Source organism: Budorcas taxicolor, chromosome 8, assembly GCF_023091745.1.
Source record: "Budorcas taxicolor isolate Tak-1 chromosome 8, Takin1.1, whole genome shotgun sequence".
Lineage (NCBI taxonomy): Eukaryota > Metazoa > Chordata > Mammalia > Artiodactyla > Bovidae > Budorcas > Budorcas taxicolor.
This window is the reverse complement of record NC_068917.1, coordinates 77959189-77973821: the sequence shown is the minus strand read 5'-3', so window position 1 is coordinate 77973821 and position 14633 is coordinate 77959189. Positions and strand designations below refer to the sequence as shown.

General features: G+C 43.3%; 1 protein-coding gene across 1 annotated transcript in view; it reads right to left on the bottom strand.

The window, feature by feature from the left end:
• The window catches only part of UBE2R2 (ubiquitin conjugating enzyme E2 R2), a 103599-nt gene extending 98942 nt beyond the window's left edge, over positions 1-4657 (bottom strand). Inside the window, exon 1 of the mRNA XM_052644463.1 lies at positions 3984-4657. Within this exon, the coding sequence (XP_052500423.1) occupies positions 3984-4160 (177 nt within the window). The 5' untranslated portion in view covers positions 4161-4657. The remainder of the gene's footprint in view (positions 1-3983) is intronic.
• Positions 4658-14633: the final 9976 nt, after the last annotated feature.

The window sequence follows — 14633 nt, the reverse complement described above, 5'->3', positions numbered from 1 at the left end:
CCTGGACTCATCCCAAATTTGAGATGTGAAACTAGAAAAATATGCATCTTAGAATCAACTTAATATGGTAAAAGTATAATCTATGAAATACTGGAATGCTGCATTTGCCAGGGATGCAGGCTGGGGACTAAAATTACACTCAGTGTCCCAAATCAATGGACATTAACCATGTTTCCACCTAAAATGTTTCTTTAGTTTACCCAGCACTCAAGACAAGGGTACAGCTTCAAGAAAAGGGTACAGCTAAAAGTCCTAAGACGTGTTCTTAAACTGACTGAGAAAAAAATTTTAAATTAAGAAAATTTTAACTGAAAGACTTATCATATATTGTTTTTTTTAAAGCAGTATTTTTTTACGACGTCAAAGGAGTTTAATTTTGTTTTTAAAGCTGACGATCAAAATCCGTTAAAACAAGGATTCAGTTAACCCTCCTACATATAAGCTAGTTTGTGTGTTCTCATTGTCTTCTGAAGAAAATTTATAAAGTTCTCAAAAGGATCCCTATGCCAAAAAGACAAAGCTACTTACAAAAATTGTTTCAACTATATATTAAAAATTTCAGAGTCATAAAATAGTTTTTATGGGGCAGGGAAGGGTGGCACGTGAAGAATAGATTCCAGAACAAATGAAAATAATGTATGTCCTTTATCTTAAACAATTACTATTGAAGAGTTTCTTTAATATAAAATGAAGTGCTACATTTGATAAAGAATATCCTATTAAGGAAAACTCTGAAAATATAACAAATACTTCCTAAATTTTATCTGTTGGGAGTAATCCAAAAATGGAACACACCTGTATTTCATTCCCATACATTACTGAATAAAATCACAACTACAAAACCTGCAATACTTTAAGCATTCTGTAACACTTAAATGTTATGCCTATCATGAAAGAGTCACTCTTTCTGATCTCCAGACTCATTGCTATTATATAAATAATGCAGGAGTTACAAGGAGGTTCTATACAAAAGCAGCCACACTAAGTTATGATCATTATCAGGAGTTATTTGAAAATATAGTTGTTTCTAAAAGAATAGGGGTAAACCTGTTAAAAGTCATTACTACTGCTCACGTGATCAACAAGTTCCTCTTCCAGTAACATAACAGAATTCCAACTCGCTCCACATTAGCAAAATTAAGATCAGAAGTGTTCTGGGTATTCTAAGTCATCTCCTACTTTGTGTTCTACAATGATTGACCCCAGAGAAAAAATTTGAAGCAGCAAAGAAATTCACTCTGTGAATCAATGAGATCAAGAAACTGGACAAACGACTCCCCTGGAGGTCCAGCGGTTAAAGCTCCTGGATTCCAAAGCAGGGTTACCAGGGTTTGATCCCTGGTGGGAGAACTAAGATCCTACATGCCACGCAGGGGAGCCAAAAAAATAAAATAAAAATAAATTTTTAAATTAAAGAAACTGGACAAAAAGATAATGAGGCCAAAGAAGAGTTTATAACATGCAGAAAGTCAGACACAAGAAACTACTTTTGCCCACCATACATCTATATTCCTCTCAATCCCCAACCCAAGCTAAGAATCATACAAATTCAAGATATTTGAAAAATAAGTTGAAAAAACAAATTTTGAAATACACGTCTCTCAAGTCTCTACTACAACAGATGCCACAGTTAAAACAGACTAGGGTCAACTATTTCATGGTGAATAAGATCAGTTAGAAGTCTATTAATATGTAAAAGGTAAAGGAGTTAAATTATGAAAAATTTAAAATGACTGGCAGCCCACTGCCTTTGGAAACTATAACACACCATAAAGAAAATAGTTTCACTTGGAAATAAATTACATTAAATGTTCAAGAACCACCATTTGATCAGAGAGAATAACAGTAGAGAAAGATCTGTGCCAACTTTTAACTGCAGCTGTAGTAGACACACTAAAAGCCTTGTTTCACAAAAGCAGTGAAATAAAAAACAATGGTTTTAAACCTGTCACCAGTGTTAACTGCTCATGACCATAAATTTGCCTTTTCCAATGAAAGACTTTGGAATAAAAACCCATTTAAAAAAGAAAAAAAAAATGAAGACGAGAACAAAATTGAACAAAATTCTCACATAACACTAAAACACTAAATCTGTTTAAGAATTTTCATACATTTTTTACATGTCACAAAAGTAAAAACATATACATCTAAACATACAACAAAACGAGATTCTTTTTAAATAAGACTGAATTTAAAAAGCAGTTAATTTAAATCAGTGCATGCTTCAAGGAATCCTCCTTCCATATTACCTATGCCAAACTGAGAGGGTTCACCACACTCCATTCTCAATTACCTAAGCAAAACTATTACCATTTTAAACCCATTATTTCCTTTGTTTGTTGTTGTTTGTTTTTAATGCATTGCCTAGGAGTAAGATAATTCTAACTAGTAACCATTTATCCTGACAAGTGATTGTCCCAAATAATGATACTTTTTAGAAATTAAACTTCATTTCACTAAAGTTAGCCAGTAGATTTTGCAAGTATTTTCCTCTGAAGAGTACAGTGTATGGTTGGTATATACAATATTCTAAATACTAAACGCTTGCTTTTAACCAGCTATTAACTATCACAGACATGAATAGTAAACATTCCACAATCAATTCTTCACATTTTCTACAAAACAGACCCAATCTCAAGCCTGAAACTGAGGCTTCTACCTTTAGAAGAGTAGAAACTAAACTAATTGGGCAGTCCTTAAAAATACACGTAACTACATGACTAAGATACTCATTTAAAACTTATGCCAAGATAGCCCCTCCCTTCAAAACAAACTAAGACTGACTCACAGACCTATTTTACTTAATTTTGGAAATTAAAAAAAAAATTAACTTAAAAGCATTCTTAAGCACTCATTTCCTCTCTGTCCCCCATCATTTAAAACTTCGACCTTCAATCTGTGATTTTCCCCTTAAAAAATGGTTAAATAAAAACAAAAACAAAAGACCCTCAATATTCCCAACTATCTATTTGGGAACTGAAAAAAATGCTGAATTCAGGAATGATAAAAACCACTGTTCTAACATCTTGGAAAACAATAGAAAGTATAACTACGGTCGCTAAGGAGCGGTCCTACTTTGTGAAACCATCCCACCGCAGATGTCACTCTTCACCTGTGAGACCACCCCCCCTCCCTGTTTGCTAGAGTTAGCCATCTAAGCAAAAGGTTTCAATTTTGTCTCCCTGAAGTGGGAAATTATCAATCTCCCTATACAACATGTTCCGCCCTCAGTGGATATTTCTACACGGGAGGCCGGGGAAGGCGGGGGTGAGTGCAGTAAAGTTGGTGGCAGGGTGAGGACAAAGGGCATTTTGAAACAGCATTGAAGTAAATAGAAAATGAGGACAGAAAGAGGGCTAAATTCGAGTTCCCTCAAGTGGCTGATGGCAAGAAAACGCAGGCGCCCTTGTTTACCACCCCTAGGGTCCTATTCTCCATTACCACCCACTGGAATGCGAAGTTGGAACCACCACTATATGCAAGAAGCCCTCAAATCCCCAAAATGTCAGGTCAGTAGGCAGCCTCTGGAATGACAGGCCGATACCCCTCCCCCACCCTCCTACCCCACCCCCCCCACCCCAAAAAAAGGTCCAATCCCGTAAGTGCAGGTCACTCTGCCCTCTGGGGTAGTTCCAGCCGGCGCAGAGATGGCTCTGATGGGAGGCCGTGGGGGACCCCTTTCTTTCCGTACACCCTCGGCGGGGGAAACAAAACAAAGACCTCCCCCCTCCTCCTCCGGTAGCCACTACCCTAGCCACAGAGGCTTTCCTATTTCCCGGTGCAGGCTGGCCTCCCGCCCCCGCCCCCATGACAAAGAAAAGGCACCGGGTGAGCAAGCGAGGCCTTCCTGCCTCCACGGATGGGGGGAGGGGGCTGCCGAGGTGAGGAGCCCCCTCCGCTCCCCCGCGCTCCCACTCTCGGCCGGGAAAACAGCCGAAAACCGCGGCCTCCGCCCGGGGAAGCCTGAGCGGGGGTGCGGGTACCTTGAAGTAGCCGCCTTCGTAGAGCGTGTTAGGGGGTCCGAAGATGGCAACCTCCCAGTTGTAGAGGTCGGATTCATCCACCAGGGTGATCCGGAAGCCCTCCACCGGTTCCTCCTGCAGGGATTTCAGCTCGAGCATCAGGGCCTTCTGCGAACTGGTCATCTGCTGCTGGGCCATCGCGGCGGCGGCGGCGCCGGGCCGGGGCCCCAGTCCTCACGCACCAGCCGGGCCGGACCAGGCCCCTCCCCTCCGCTCGCCCTCTGCCGGGCCGCTCCGGGGCCCTGTCTTCACACACCCGGCGGCCCGGACCAGGCCCCACACGGCCCGTGGGCCGGCCCGGTTCCTCCTCACACACGACGCGGGCCGGGCCGGGCCCTTCTCCTCACACTCGGGCCGGGGTGGGGGGAGGGGTGGAGAGAGTTAAAGAAATTCGCTCCGGGTCTCGGGCCTCCCCCCCCCGGAGGGGGCCTCAACTTGGTTGGCGGTGGGGGGGGGGGAGAAGAGGTGGAAGCGGAGGAAGGCGGCGAAAGGCCGGCGACGGTGAGGAGACCGGGCCGGGATGGCCCGGGAGCGCCGCGCTCGCTCGCTCTCTTGTTCTCCTCGGGGGCCGCCGGGGCCGAAGGGCGCGCGGGGCCGAAGGGCGGGGGAAGCGCGACACGCGGGGGTCTCGCGGCTGCGGCGGCGGCGGCGGCTGCGCGGGGGGAGGGGCGACGGCGGAGGAGGAGGAGGAGAAGAGCGAGAGCGCCTCGCGCCGCGGGAGCGACGAAGCTGAGAAGAAGAAGGGAGGGAGGAGGGGCGCGCGTCGGGAGGGAGGAGGGGCGCGCGTCGGGAGGGAGGAGGGGCGCGCGTCGGGAGGGAGGGCGGCTCTTGGCCGAGAGCGGCTCTAGGCGGCGAGCGGCCCGACGCGACGCGCGTGCGCGCGCCCCTCCCTCCCTCCTCTCCCTCCCCACCTCCTCTGCCCCTGCCGCCCTCCTCTCCCTCCTCCCCCTCCTACTCCTCCCACTTCCCCGCCTCCTCTCCACCACCCCGCCAGGTGGCGGCGCTTTGTGACGCCGGCGCGCGTCCCCCTCCCTTAAAGGGCCAAGCGGCAGTGAGGGGGTGACGGTGAGGCCGGGGTTTGAGGGTGGCCCCTGGGGGTGCCCTTGTCCCCAAAATGACGGTTGTGCGGCTTGACGTTACGTTTCCAAAGGCGCGCCCGGGAAGGGACCTCTGTCCTAGAGCTGTCATCGCCCTCCTCCCCCTACTTGTATTCTCAGGCCTCCCGCAGTTGTCCTCCTAAGAGCCCTGATCCTCTACAGGCCTAACGTCCCCTCCCCACCCCGCCGTAACACACGGTCTGTCGTCCCAGCACTCAGTAGGTGCTTGACAAGGATGTGCTGACAGTGCGGGTTTTGTCGTTGGGAACAAGCGTCCTGACATTTCTGCGGGTCCAGTCCTCATGCCATTGTGTCTTTGGAGAGCAGCGTGTTGCCAACTTAGGGGGTTGAAGTGCAGTTTCCCATCCGAGAAATGGGGAAAGCAGATTGGTCAGTTTCTACTTCCTTAACTACAAAGAGGAAGCTGTGGGAAATAAAAAGAGAAATAATCATACAGACTGAACCTGGGTTCTTGCCCCTTTTCTGTGTGATTTGGGACAAATGCTGTGGCTATCCTCCATTTACCCATTTGTAAAATGAGGTACTTGGTTGAACTTTGACCCCCTGCAGATCTTAGAACTGGGGTTCTTTTAAAATAATCATGAGTGAAGTGAGATGTGGAAATTGTCTACAATCCCATAATTTAGGCCCTGTTTCTCTTTGGAAGGCCTGTCCTATGAAAACTGAACATTTTCTAGAAAAGGCAGGATACTGTGAGTTCCACACATTTAGAATTCTGGGATCAGAAACATCCCTGGTTCCAATCCTGGCTCCACCATTTATATTATATTACCACTTCCTTTTTCATCAGCTTCTGTAAAAGAGGTTAATTATGCCTAACATATAAATAATTATAAAAATTAAATCATCCATGTACAGAGTTTAGCACAATGACCAGCATATGGTAAATACTCCATAAATAGGAACTTTAAGAAAAAATGGGAGGGGGATTCAGGGTTGGGAACTCATGTACACCTGTGGTGGATTCATGTCAATGTATGGCAAAACCAATACAGTATTGTAAAAAAATAAAATTAAAAAAATAAAAAAAATTTTAAGGCATAGTTATATTCTGGATACCACCCCCTCCATTTTTTAATAGACTTAAAAAAAAAAGCAGAGAAAATAGTACAGATAATTTCCATATACTTGGCATCCAGTTTCCCCTTATTAACATCTTACATTAGTGTAGTACATTTATTACAATTAATGAACCAATGTTGATATATTATTAACTAAAATTTTAGTTACTCACATTTCCTTAGATTTTACCTAATGTCCCTATTCTCTTCCAGGATCCCATCCTAGATACTATATATTTTTTTTCTATATTTAGTTTTCATATTTTATTAAAGCTCCTCTTAACTATGAAAATTTCTCAGACTTTCCTTGTTTTTGATGACTTTGGAAGTTTTGAACAGTACTGGTCAAGTATACTTTAGAATATCCCTCAGCTAGAATTTGTGATGTTTTTCTCATGATTAAACTGGAGTTTGAGCTTCCCAGGTGGCTCAGTGGTAAAGAATCCTAATCTGCCTGTGAATGCATTGAACCAGATGCTGGTTCAATCCCCGGGTCAGGAAGATCACCTGGAGGAGGAAATGGCAGCCTACCCCAGTATTCTTGCCTGGAAAATTCTGTAGACAGAGGAGCTTAGCTGGCTACAGTCTGTGGGATGGCAAAGAGTCTGACATGACTGAGCAACTGAGCATGCCCACAGGGGAAGAGATCCCAGGAGAAAAATATTTTCATCACATCATATCAAGAGCACATAATATCAACAATGTTGTATTGATATGCTGATATTGACCTCAATCACCTGGCTGACCTAGTATGTCAGGTTTCTCCACTGTAAGTTCAGTTCAGTCACTCAGTCGTGTCCGACTCTTTGCCACCCCATGAATTGCAGCACACCAGGCCTCCCTGTCCATCACCATCTCCCGGAGTTCACTCAGACTCACGTCCATCGAGTCCGTGATGCCATCCAGCCATCTCATCCTCGGTCGTCCCCTTCTCCTCCCACCCCCAATCTCTCCCAGCATCAGAGTCCTTTCCAATGAGTCAACTCTTCGAATGAGGTGTCCAAAGTACTGGAGCTTCAGCTTCAGCATCATTCCTTCCAAAGAAATCCCAGGGTTGATCTCCTTCAGAACGGACTGGTTGGATCTCCTTACAGTCCAAGGGACCCTCGAGAGTCTTCTCCAACACCACAGTTCAAATGCATCAATTCTTCGGCGCTCAGCCTTCTTCACACTCCAACTCTCACATCCATACATGACCACTGGAAAAACCATAGCCTTGACTAGACGGATCTTAGTCGGCAAAGTAATGTCTCTGCTTTTAAATATGCTATCTATGTTGGTCATAACTTTTCTTCCAAGGAGTAAGCGTCTTTTAATTTCATGGCTGCAGTCACCATCTGCAGTGATTTTGGAGCCCAAAAAAATAAAGTCTGACACTGTTTCTACTGTTGGCCCATCTATTTCCCGTGAAGTGATGGGACCAGATGCCATGATCTTTGTTTTCTGAATGTTGAGCTTTAAGCCAACTTTTTCACTCTCCTCTTTCACTTTCATCAAGAGGCTTTTTAGTTCCTCTTCACTTTCTGCCATAAGGGTGGTGTCATCTGCACATCTGAGGTTATTGATATTTCTCCCGGCAATCTTGATTCCAGCTTGTGTTTCTTCCAGTCCAGTGTTTCTCATGATGTACTCTGCATATAAGTTAAATAAGCAGGGTGACAATATACAGCCTTGATGTACTCCCTTTCCTATTTGGAACCAGTCTGTTGTTCCATGTCCAGTTCTAACTGTTGCTTCCTGACCTGCATACAGATTTCTCAAGAGGCAGGTTAGGTGGTCTGGTAAAGTCTGGTCTCCAATGTAAAGTTACTCTTTTTACCTCGTTTCTGTCCTAAGAAGGAAGTTACTATGCACTATCCACATGGAAAGAGCCCCTTCATTTTGTTGTTGGTGTTAATTTTTTTCTCAGACACAAAGCCTCAATATTTTAAATAATCGTTCCTTAGCTCCCAACTCTATTCTCTTGATCTTGAGACCAAACTTCACTGGCATTAGAGCACATCTTAATCAGTGTAGCCCCTCCTTCCCAAAGGATGGAGTATGACTGATTCTGACTTCTCCTCCTCCCCCCTATTCAATTTAAGGACAAGAAGATTGCTGACCTGGAAAGGTAAGTGATGATGTTGACACTTTTAATAGCAAGGCTATGAGTAGACAAATAGGCAGAAAGTTCATCTTCAAAGCATTTCACCCACATAAACTCATCACAGCCCCACCCTTAACCCAAAAGATGGCAGATCCCTAGTCTTAAGTCACTGAAATATACACCTGGCACCCAGACCAAATGCCACTGCCTGGACTCAAATCAACTCTCAAACTCATACCAAGTATTCACAATGCCATGACCCTAAGATGGGTGACTAACAAACATATACCTATCAAGGAAGCTCACAGCCTAGTGTCTTAATGAGCTGTTTAAAGACTCGATCCTTAGGTCAGAGGAAGTCAAATTCCACAGGACTTCTATCATGCCTATTTATCTTAGCAGGTGAGACATTGTTTATTAGTAGGTTACAACTGTGTCTTATTCATCCCTGGATCCTCAGCAACTAGGACACTCTCTGACACAAAATAGATACTAAGTAGTTGTTCTCAAGGGCCCACAGCCAAAGGCAGGAAGATAATCAGTAACAACAACAATAACAACAATGAATCACAAATTAAGCCTCACCCTCGACCTCTGTAGTCTAATAGGGTCTCAAAGACACATAGTAGGTGCCCTGTTCTGTAAGGACAACAGGTCTTGCTCATATCCATATCAGTCCAGTCCCTCAGTTGTGTCTGACTCTTTGCGACCCCATGGACTGCAGCATGCCAGGCTTCCCTGTCTCTTACCAACTCCCGGAGCTTGCTCAAACTCATGTTCATCGAGTCAGTGATGCCATCCAACCATCTCATCCTCTCTCATCCCCTTCTCTTTCCACCCTCAATCTTTCCCAGCATCAGGGTCTTTTCCAATGAGTCAGTTCTTCTTATCATGTGGCCAAAGTATTGGAGTTTCAGCTTCAGCATCAGTCCTTCCCAAATTAAAGTAGTGATTTCCCTTAGGATTGACTGTTTTGATCTCCTTGCAGTCCAAGGGACTCTTAAGAGTCTTTTTCAACACCACAGTTCAAAAATACCAATTTTTTTGGCACCCAGCCTTCTTTATTGTCAAACTCTCACATCCATACATGACTACTGGAAAAACCATGGCTTTGACTAGACGGACCTTTGTTGGCAAAGCAATGTCTCTGCTTTTTAATATGCTATTCAGGTTTGCCATCATTTTTCTTCCAAGGACCAAGCATCTTTTAATTTCATGACTTCAATCAGCATCTGCAGTGATTTTGGAGCCCAAGAAAATAAAGTGTGTCACTGTTCCCATTGTTTCCCCATCTATTTACCATAAAGTGATGGGACCAGATGCTGTGATCTTAGTTTTCTGAATGTTGAGTTTTAAGCCAGCTTTTTCACGCTCCTCTTTCACGTTCATCAAGAGGTTCTTTAGTTTTTCTTTGCTTTCTGCCATAAGAGTGGTGTCATCTGTGTATCTGAGGTTATTGATATTTCTCCTGGCAACCTTGATTCCACCTTGTGCTTCATCCAGCCCAGCATTTCACATGATGTACTCTGCATAGAAGTCAAATAAGTAGGGTGACATATACAGCCTTGATGTACTCCTTTCCCAATTTGGAACCAGTCTGTTGTGCCTTGTCCGGTTCTAACTGTTGCTTATTGACCTGCATACAGATTTCCCAGGAGTCAGGTAAGGAGGTCTGGTATTCCCATCTCTTGAAGAATTTTCCACAGTTTGTTGTGATCCACACAGTCAAAGGCTTTGGCATAGTCAATAAAGCCTCTTGTTATTTCGATGATCCAACGGATGTTGGCAATTTGATCTCTGGTTCCTCTGCCTTTTCCAAATCCAGCTTGAACATCTGGAAGTTCACGGCTCACATACTGTTGAAGCCTAGCTTGGAGAATTTTGAGCATTATTTTGCTAGCATATGCTGCTGCTGCTGCTGCTAAGTCACTTCAGCTAGTGTATGAGATGAGTGCAATTGTGCGGTAGTTTGAACATTCTTTGTCATTGCCTTTCTTTGGGATTGGAATGAAAACTGGCCTTTTCCAGTCCTGTTGCCACTGCGGAGTTTTCCAAATTTCCTAGAATACTAAGTGAAGCACTTTAACAGCATCATCTTTCAGGATTTGAAATAGCTCAACTGGAATTCCATCACCTCCACTAGCTTTCTTCACAGTGATGCTTCCTAAGGCCCACTTGACTTCATATTCCAGGATGTCCGGCTCTAAATGAATGATCACACCGTCATGGTTATCTGGGTCATGAAGATCTTCTTTTGTTTAGTTCATCTGTGCATTCTTCCCACCTCTTCTTAATATCTTCTGCTTCTGTTAGGTCTATAGCATTTCTGTCCCTTTTTGTACCCATCTTAGCATGAAATGTTCCCTTTTTTCATTATGTTCCCTTTGCATAAAATATTCTAATTTTCTTGAAGAGATCTCTAGTCTTTCCCATTCTATTGTTTTCCTCTATTTCTTTGCATAGATCACTGAGGAAGGCTTTCTTATCTCTCCTTGCTATTCTTTGGAACTCTGCATTCAAATGGGTATATCTTTCCTTTTCTCCTTTGTCTTTAGATTCTCTTCTTTTGTCAGCTATACATAACTGTATTCAAGCTACTATAATGTTTGGCTACTTTACAGCACAAATAATGAATGGCAGAAACAGCTTCCTAGAGCTTTCTTAGTTTCATGACAGGTAGAGATTGACTTGACTGACTGGTGCCCTCTGGTGGCAAAGAAAACAAGACGTTTATCCCTAGTGTCTATGGCATCACCTAGTACTCTAGCCAGGGCTCCTCTAAAAAATCTATTACCTTTCTTACAAAGAGAAAAGATGTGGAAATAAATGAGAGGGAGGGTCTTTGCTTTAGAAAAGTTAATTCTGACTTTACAGAATAACTTTTTTTTTCCACACTGCAGCCATGAAATTAAAAGATGCTTGCTCCTTGGAACAAAAGCTATGACCAACCTAAGTAGCATATTTAAAATCAGAGACATTACTTTGCCAACAAAGGTCCGTCTAGTCAAGGCTATGGTTTTTCCAGTAGTCATGTATGGATGTGAGAGTTGGACTCTAAAGAAGCTGAGTGCCGAAGAATTGATGCTTTTGAACTGTGGTGTTAGAAAAGACTCTTGAGAGTCCCTTGGACTGCAAGGAGATCAAAACAGTCAATCCTAAAGGATATCAGTCCTGAATATTCATTAGAAGGGCTGATGCTGAAGCTGAAACTCCAATACTTTGGCCACCTGATGCGAAGACCTGACTCCTTGGAAAAGACCCTGATGCTGGGAAAGATTGAGGGTGGGAGGAGAAGGGGATGACAGAGGATGAGATGATTGGATGGCATCACTGATTCAAAGTCAGCATCACTGACTTTCATGGCTGCAGTGCCATGCAGTGCGCAAAAAAAAAAAAAAAGTTCTTCTGTAAAGTCAGAATTAACTTTTCTAAAGCAAAAACCCTCCCTATCATTTACTTCCACATCTTTTCTCTTTGTAAGAAAGGTAATGGATTCTTTAGAGGAGTCCTGGCTAGAGAGTACTAGGTGATGCCATAGACAAATGAGTTTGAGTAACCTCTGGGAGTTAGTGATGGACAGGGAAGCCTGGCCTGCTGCAGTCCATGGGGTTGCAAAGTCAGACATGACTGAGTGACTGAACTGAATTGCATGGCTTTTGGGAAATTGTTTCCCTGGTCAGGGATTGAACCTGGACCATTCAGTGAAACCCCAGAATCTTAATCATTAGGCCACCAAGGAATTCCCTAGAATGACTTTTTTTAAAAGCCCACTATTTTGTTTCATTTTGCATATGTTAATACATGTAAGTCTTAAACGGTGCTTCTAAGGAGGCACAATCTTCCTTTAAAAACAACAGCTAAGAGTTGCTATGCATCAGTATGTGACAGCCTCTCCACATGTGGTAAATCTCACTTAATTCTGACAAAAATCCATGACATGATCATTACTAGAACTATCTAGGGTTTCCCTGGTGGCTCAGACAGTAAAGACTCTTCCTGCAATGCAGGAGACCTGGATTTGATTCCTGGGTTGGGAAGATCCTCTGGAGAAGGGAATGGCAACCCATTCCAGTATTCTTGCCTGGAGAACCCCATGGACAGAGGAGCCTGGCAGGCTACTGTCTGTGGGGTCACAGTGAGTCAGATCTGACCGAGGGAGCAACTAATGCACAGAGGAGCCTGGTAGGCTACAGTCCACGGGGTCGCAAAGAGTCGGACACAACTGAGCGACTTCACCATCACCATCACAGGGAGGTTAAGAAAATTACTCAAGATGAAACAGGAGAGAGGGGGGCAAGGCACAAACTTTAAAAGAATGATGTAGCCCAAGGACATGATATAAACTGACTAGAACCAAATGGGTCCAACATAGTGGATGAGACAAGTTGCACTAGACATTGAGCCTCAGTATACACTCACTGTAACATATCTGCAAGCTAAATGACACTCCCATGGGCGCCATGAAACTTTAAGGCCAAGCATTAAAGACCAAAAAGGGTGTGGTGGACCAATTCCTGGAAATCTTTGCCCCTTCCCTAAAATAGTTGGGATAATCCTCCTGCCCATTAGCCTATGAAATTACCCAGACTGTAAAAGCTAACCACATCATATTTTGAGGCCAGTCTCACATTTTGAAATGGTCTACCCTCTGTTTGTAGAATATGTTTCTCTCTCTAAATAAATCCACTTCTTACCTATCACTTTTTTGCTCATAATTCTTTCTGCGATGAGCTTCATTAAGTCCTGAAATCAGGTGTGTGATATCGGTAGGAAGACTGTAGGGTCTGGCCATGTTTGAGCTCTGGTACATGGGTTCAAGGCCTAATGTGAGGTGAACAGTTTTAAAGGTTACCCAGTGAGTGACTGGTAGAACCTAAAGTTGAACCCTGGCCATCCCACCTTGGTGTGACTGCTTGTAAGCACCATGCTCTTCCTAGTCTAATGTGCCCACAGCAATCTGTACATATGTGCTCTACTGCAACTATTTGTTTACCTCTTTCTCTCAGCCTCTAAAGTGCTTCTAGGAAAGAGACATTCATGGAGGAGGAAATGGCAATCCACTCCAGTATTCTTGCTTTGGGAAATCCCATGGACAGAGGAGCCTGGTGGGATATAGGCCATGGGGTTGCAAAAGAGTCAGATATGACTTAGCAACTAAATAAGACCATGCTAACAAGATTTTCAAGAGTATAGGATATTTTCTTACCTCTGTCATTTCTTTAAAAATAGAATTAAAAATAAAATAATTTTGCCCAAACATTGTTATATAAAAGTAGCTAAAAATTATTATATATCCAGGGCTTCTCTGAAAGACAAACATTATACATTGCCTTCTACTTTAAAATTGCTCATTTTATAAACATGACTTTGGTTGATCTTTGATGTAAAACAAATTTGATTTTCCTCAATTCTGTGATTTAGATATTTCCCACATTGAACAAATAATAAAATTTGTATTTATGTTTTTAAAAAGTCATTCACTCATTCAACAAATATTTATTGAGTGCCTGCTATATGGCAGGCCCCTGCTTAATGCCAAGGATACAGTAGTGAATGAGACAGAAAAGACTGGGTTCTGCCCTCAAGGAGTTTATATTCTAGCGGTTGAGACAGAAACAGACAAAAGCAAGTAATTAGTAGACAAATAAGATTATTGCAAGTTTTGGTGAGTACTAATGAAGGTGATTAAAGTGGACAGCCAAGACTGAAACCACCAGGGTGGATGCAATTTTAAATGGAGACAGAGTCAGAAGAAACCTCTCTGAGATTATGTTCAAATGAATACAGGGATCATCAACCTGTGAAATGTAAAGGCAAGAGCATTATTCCAGATTTCTGGCTTGTGATCATTATGTCTTGTTTATCTTTATCCTTGACATAGCACAGGCCTTGATGTTGTGGAATGAAAAGTTGACTAATCTCTGGCCCTTTCGGTCTTCCTCAGACTTCCAGGATGGCATATCCTCCCTTGATCAGTTCAAACTCAAATCATACTTCTGGACTCAGCACCAGTCCCATCTCCTCCAGGAAACCTTACTTAACAATCAAAATACTCTCCAACTATAAAGAAGGAAATGTTGCCATTTGGGACAACATGGATGAACACTGAGGGAATTATGCTGAGTGAAATAAATCAGAGAAAGACAAATACTATAGTGTCTGGTAGTCCCTGATGGCTTAGCGGTTAGGATCCAAACTTTCACTGCCATGGCCTGGGCTCAATCTCTGATCAGGGAACTGAGATCCTGTAAGCTGTGTGGCCTGGTCAAAAAGAAACAAACACTGTAGTATCTCACTGACATGCAGAATCCAGAAAAGTCAGACTCAGAAACAGAAAGTAGATTGG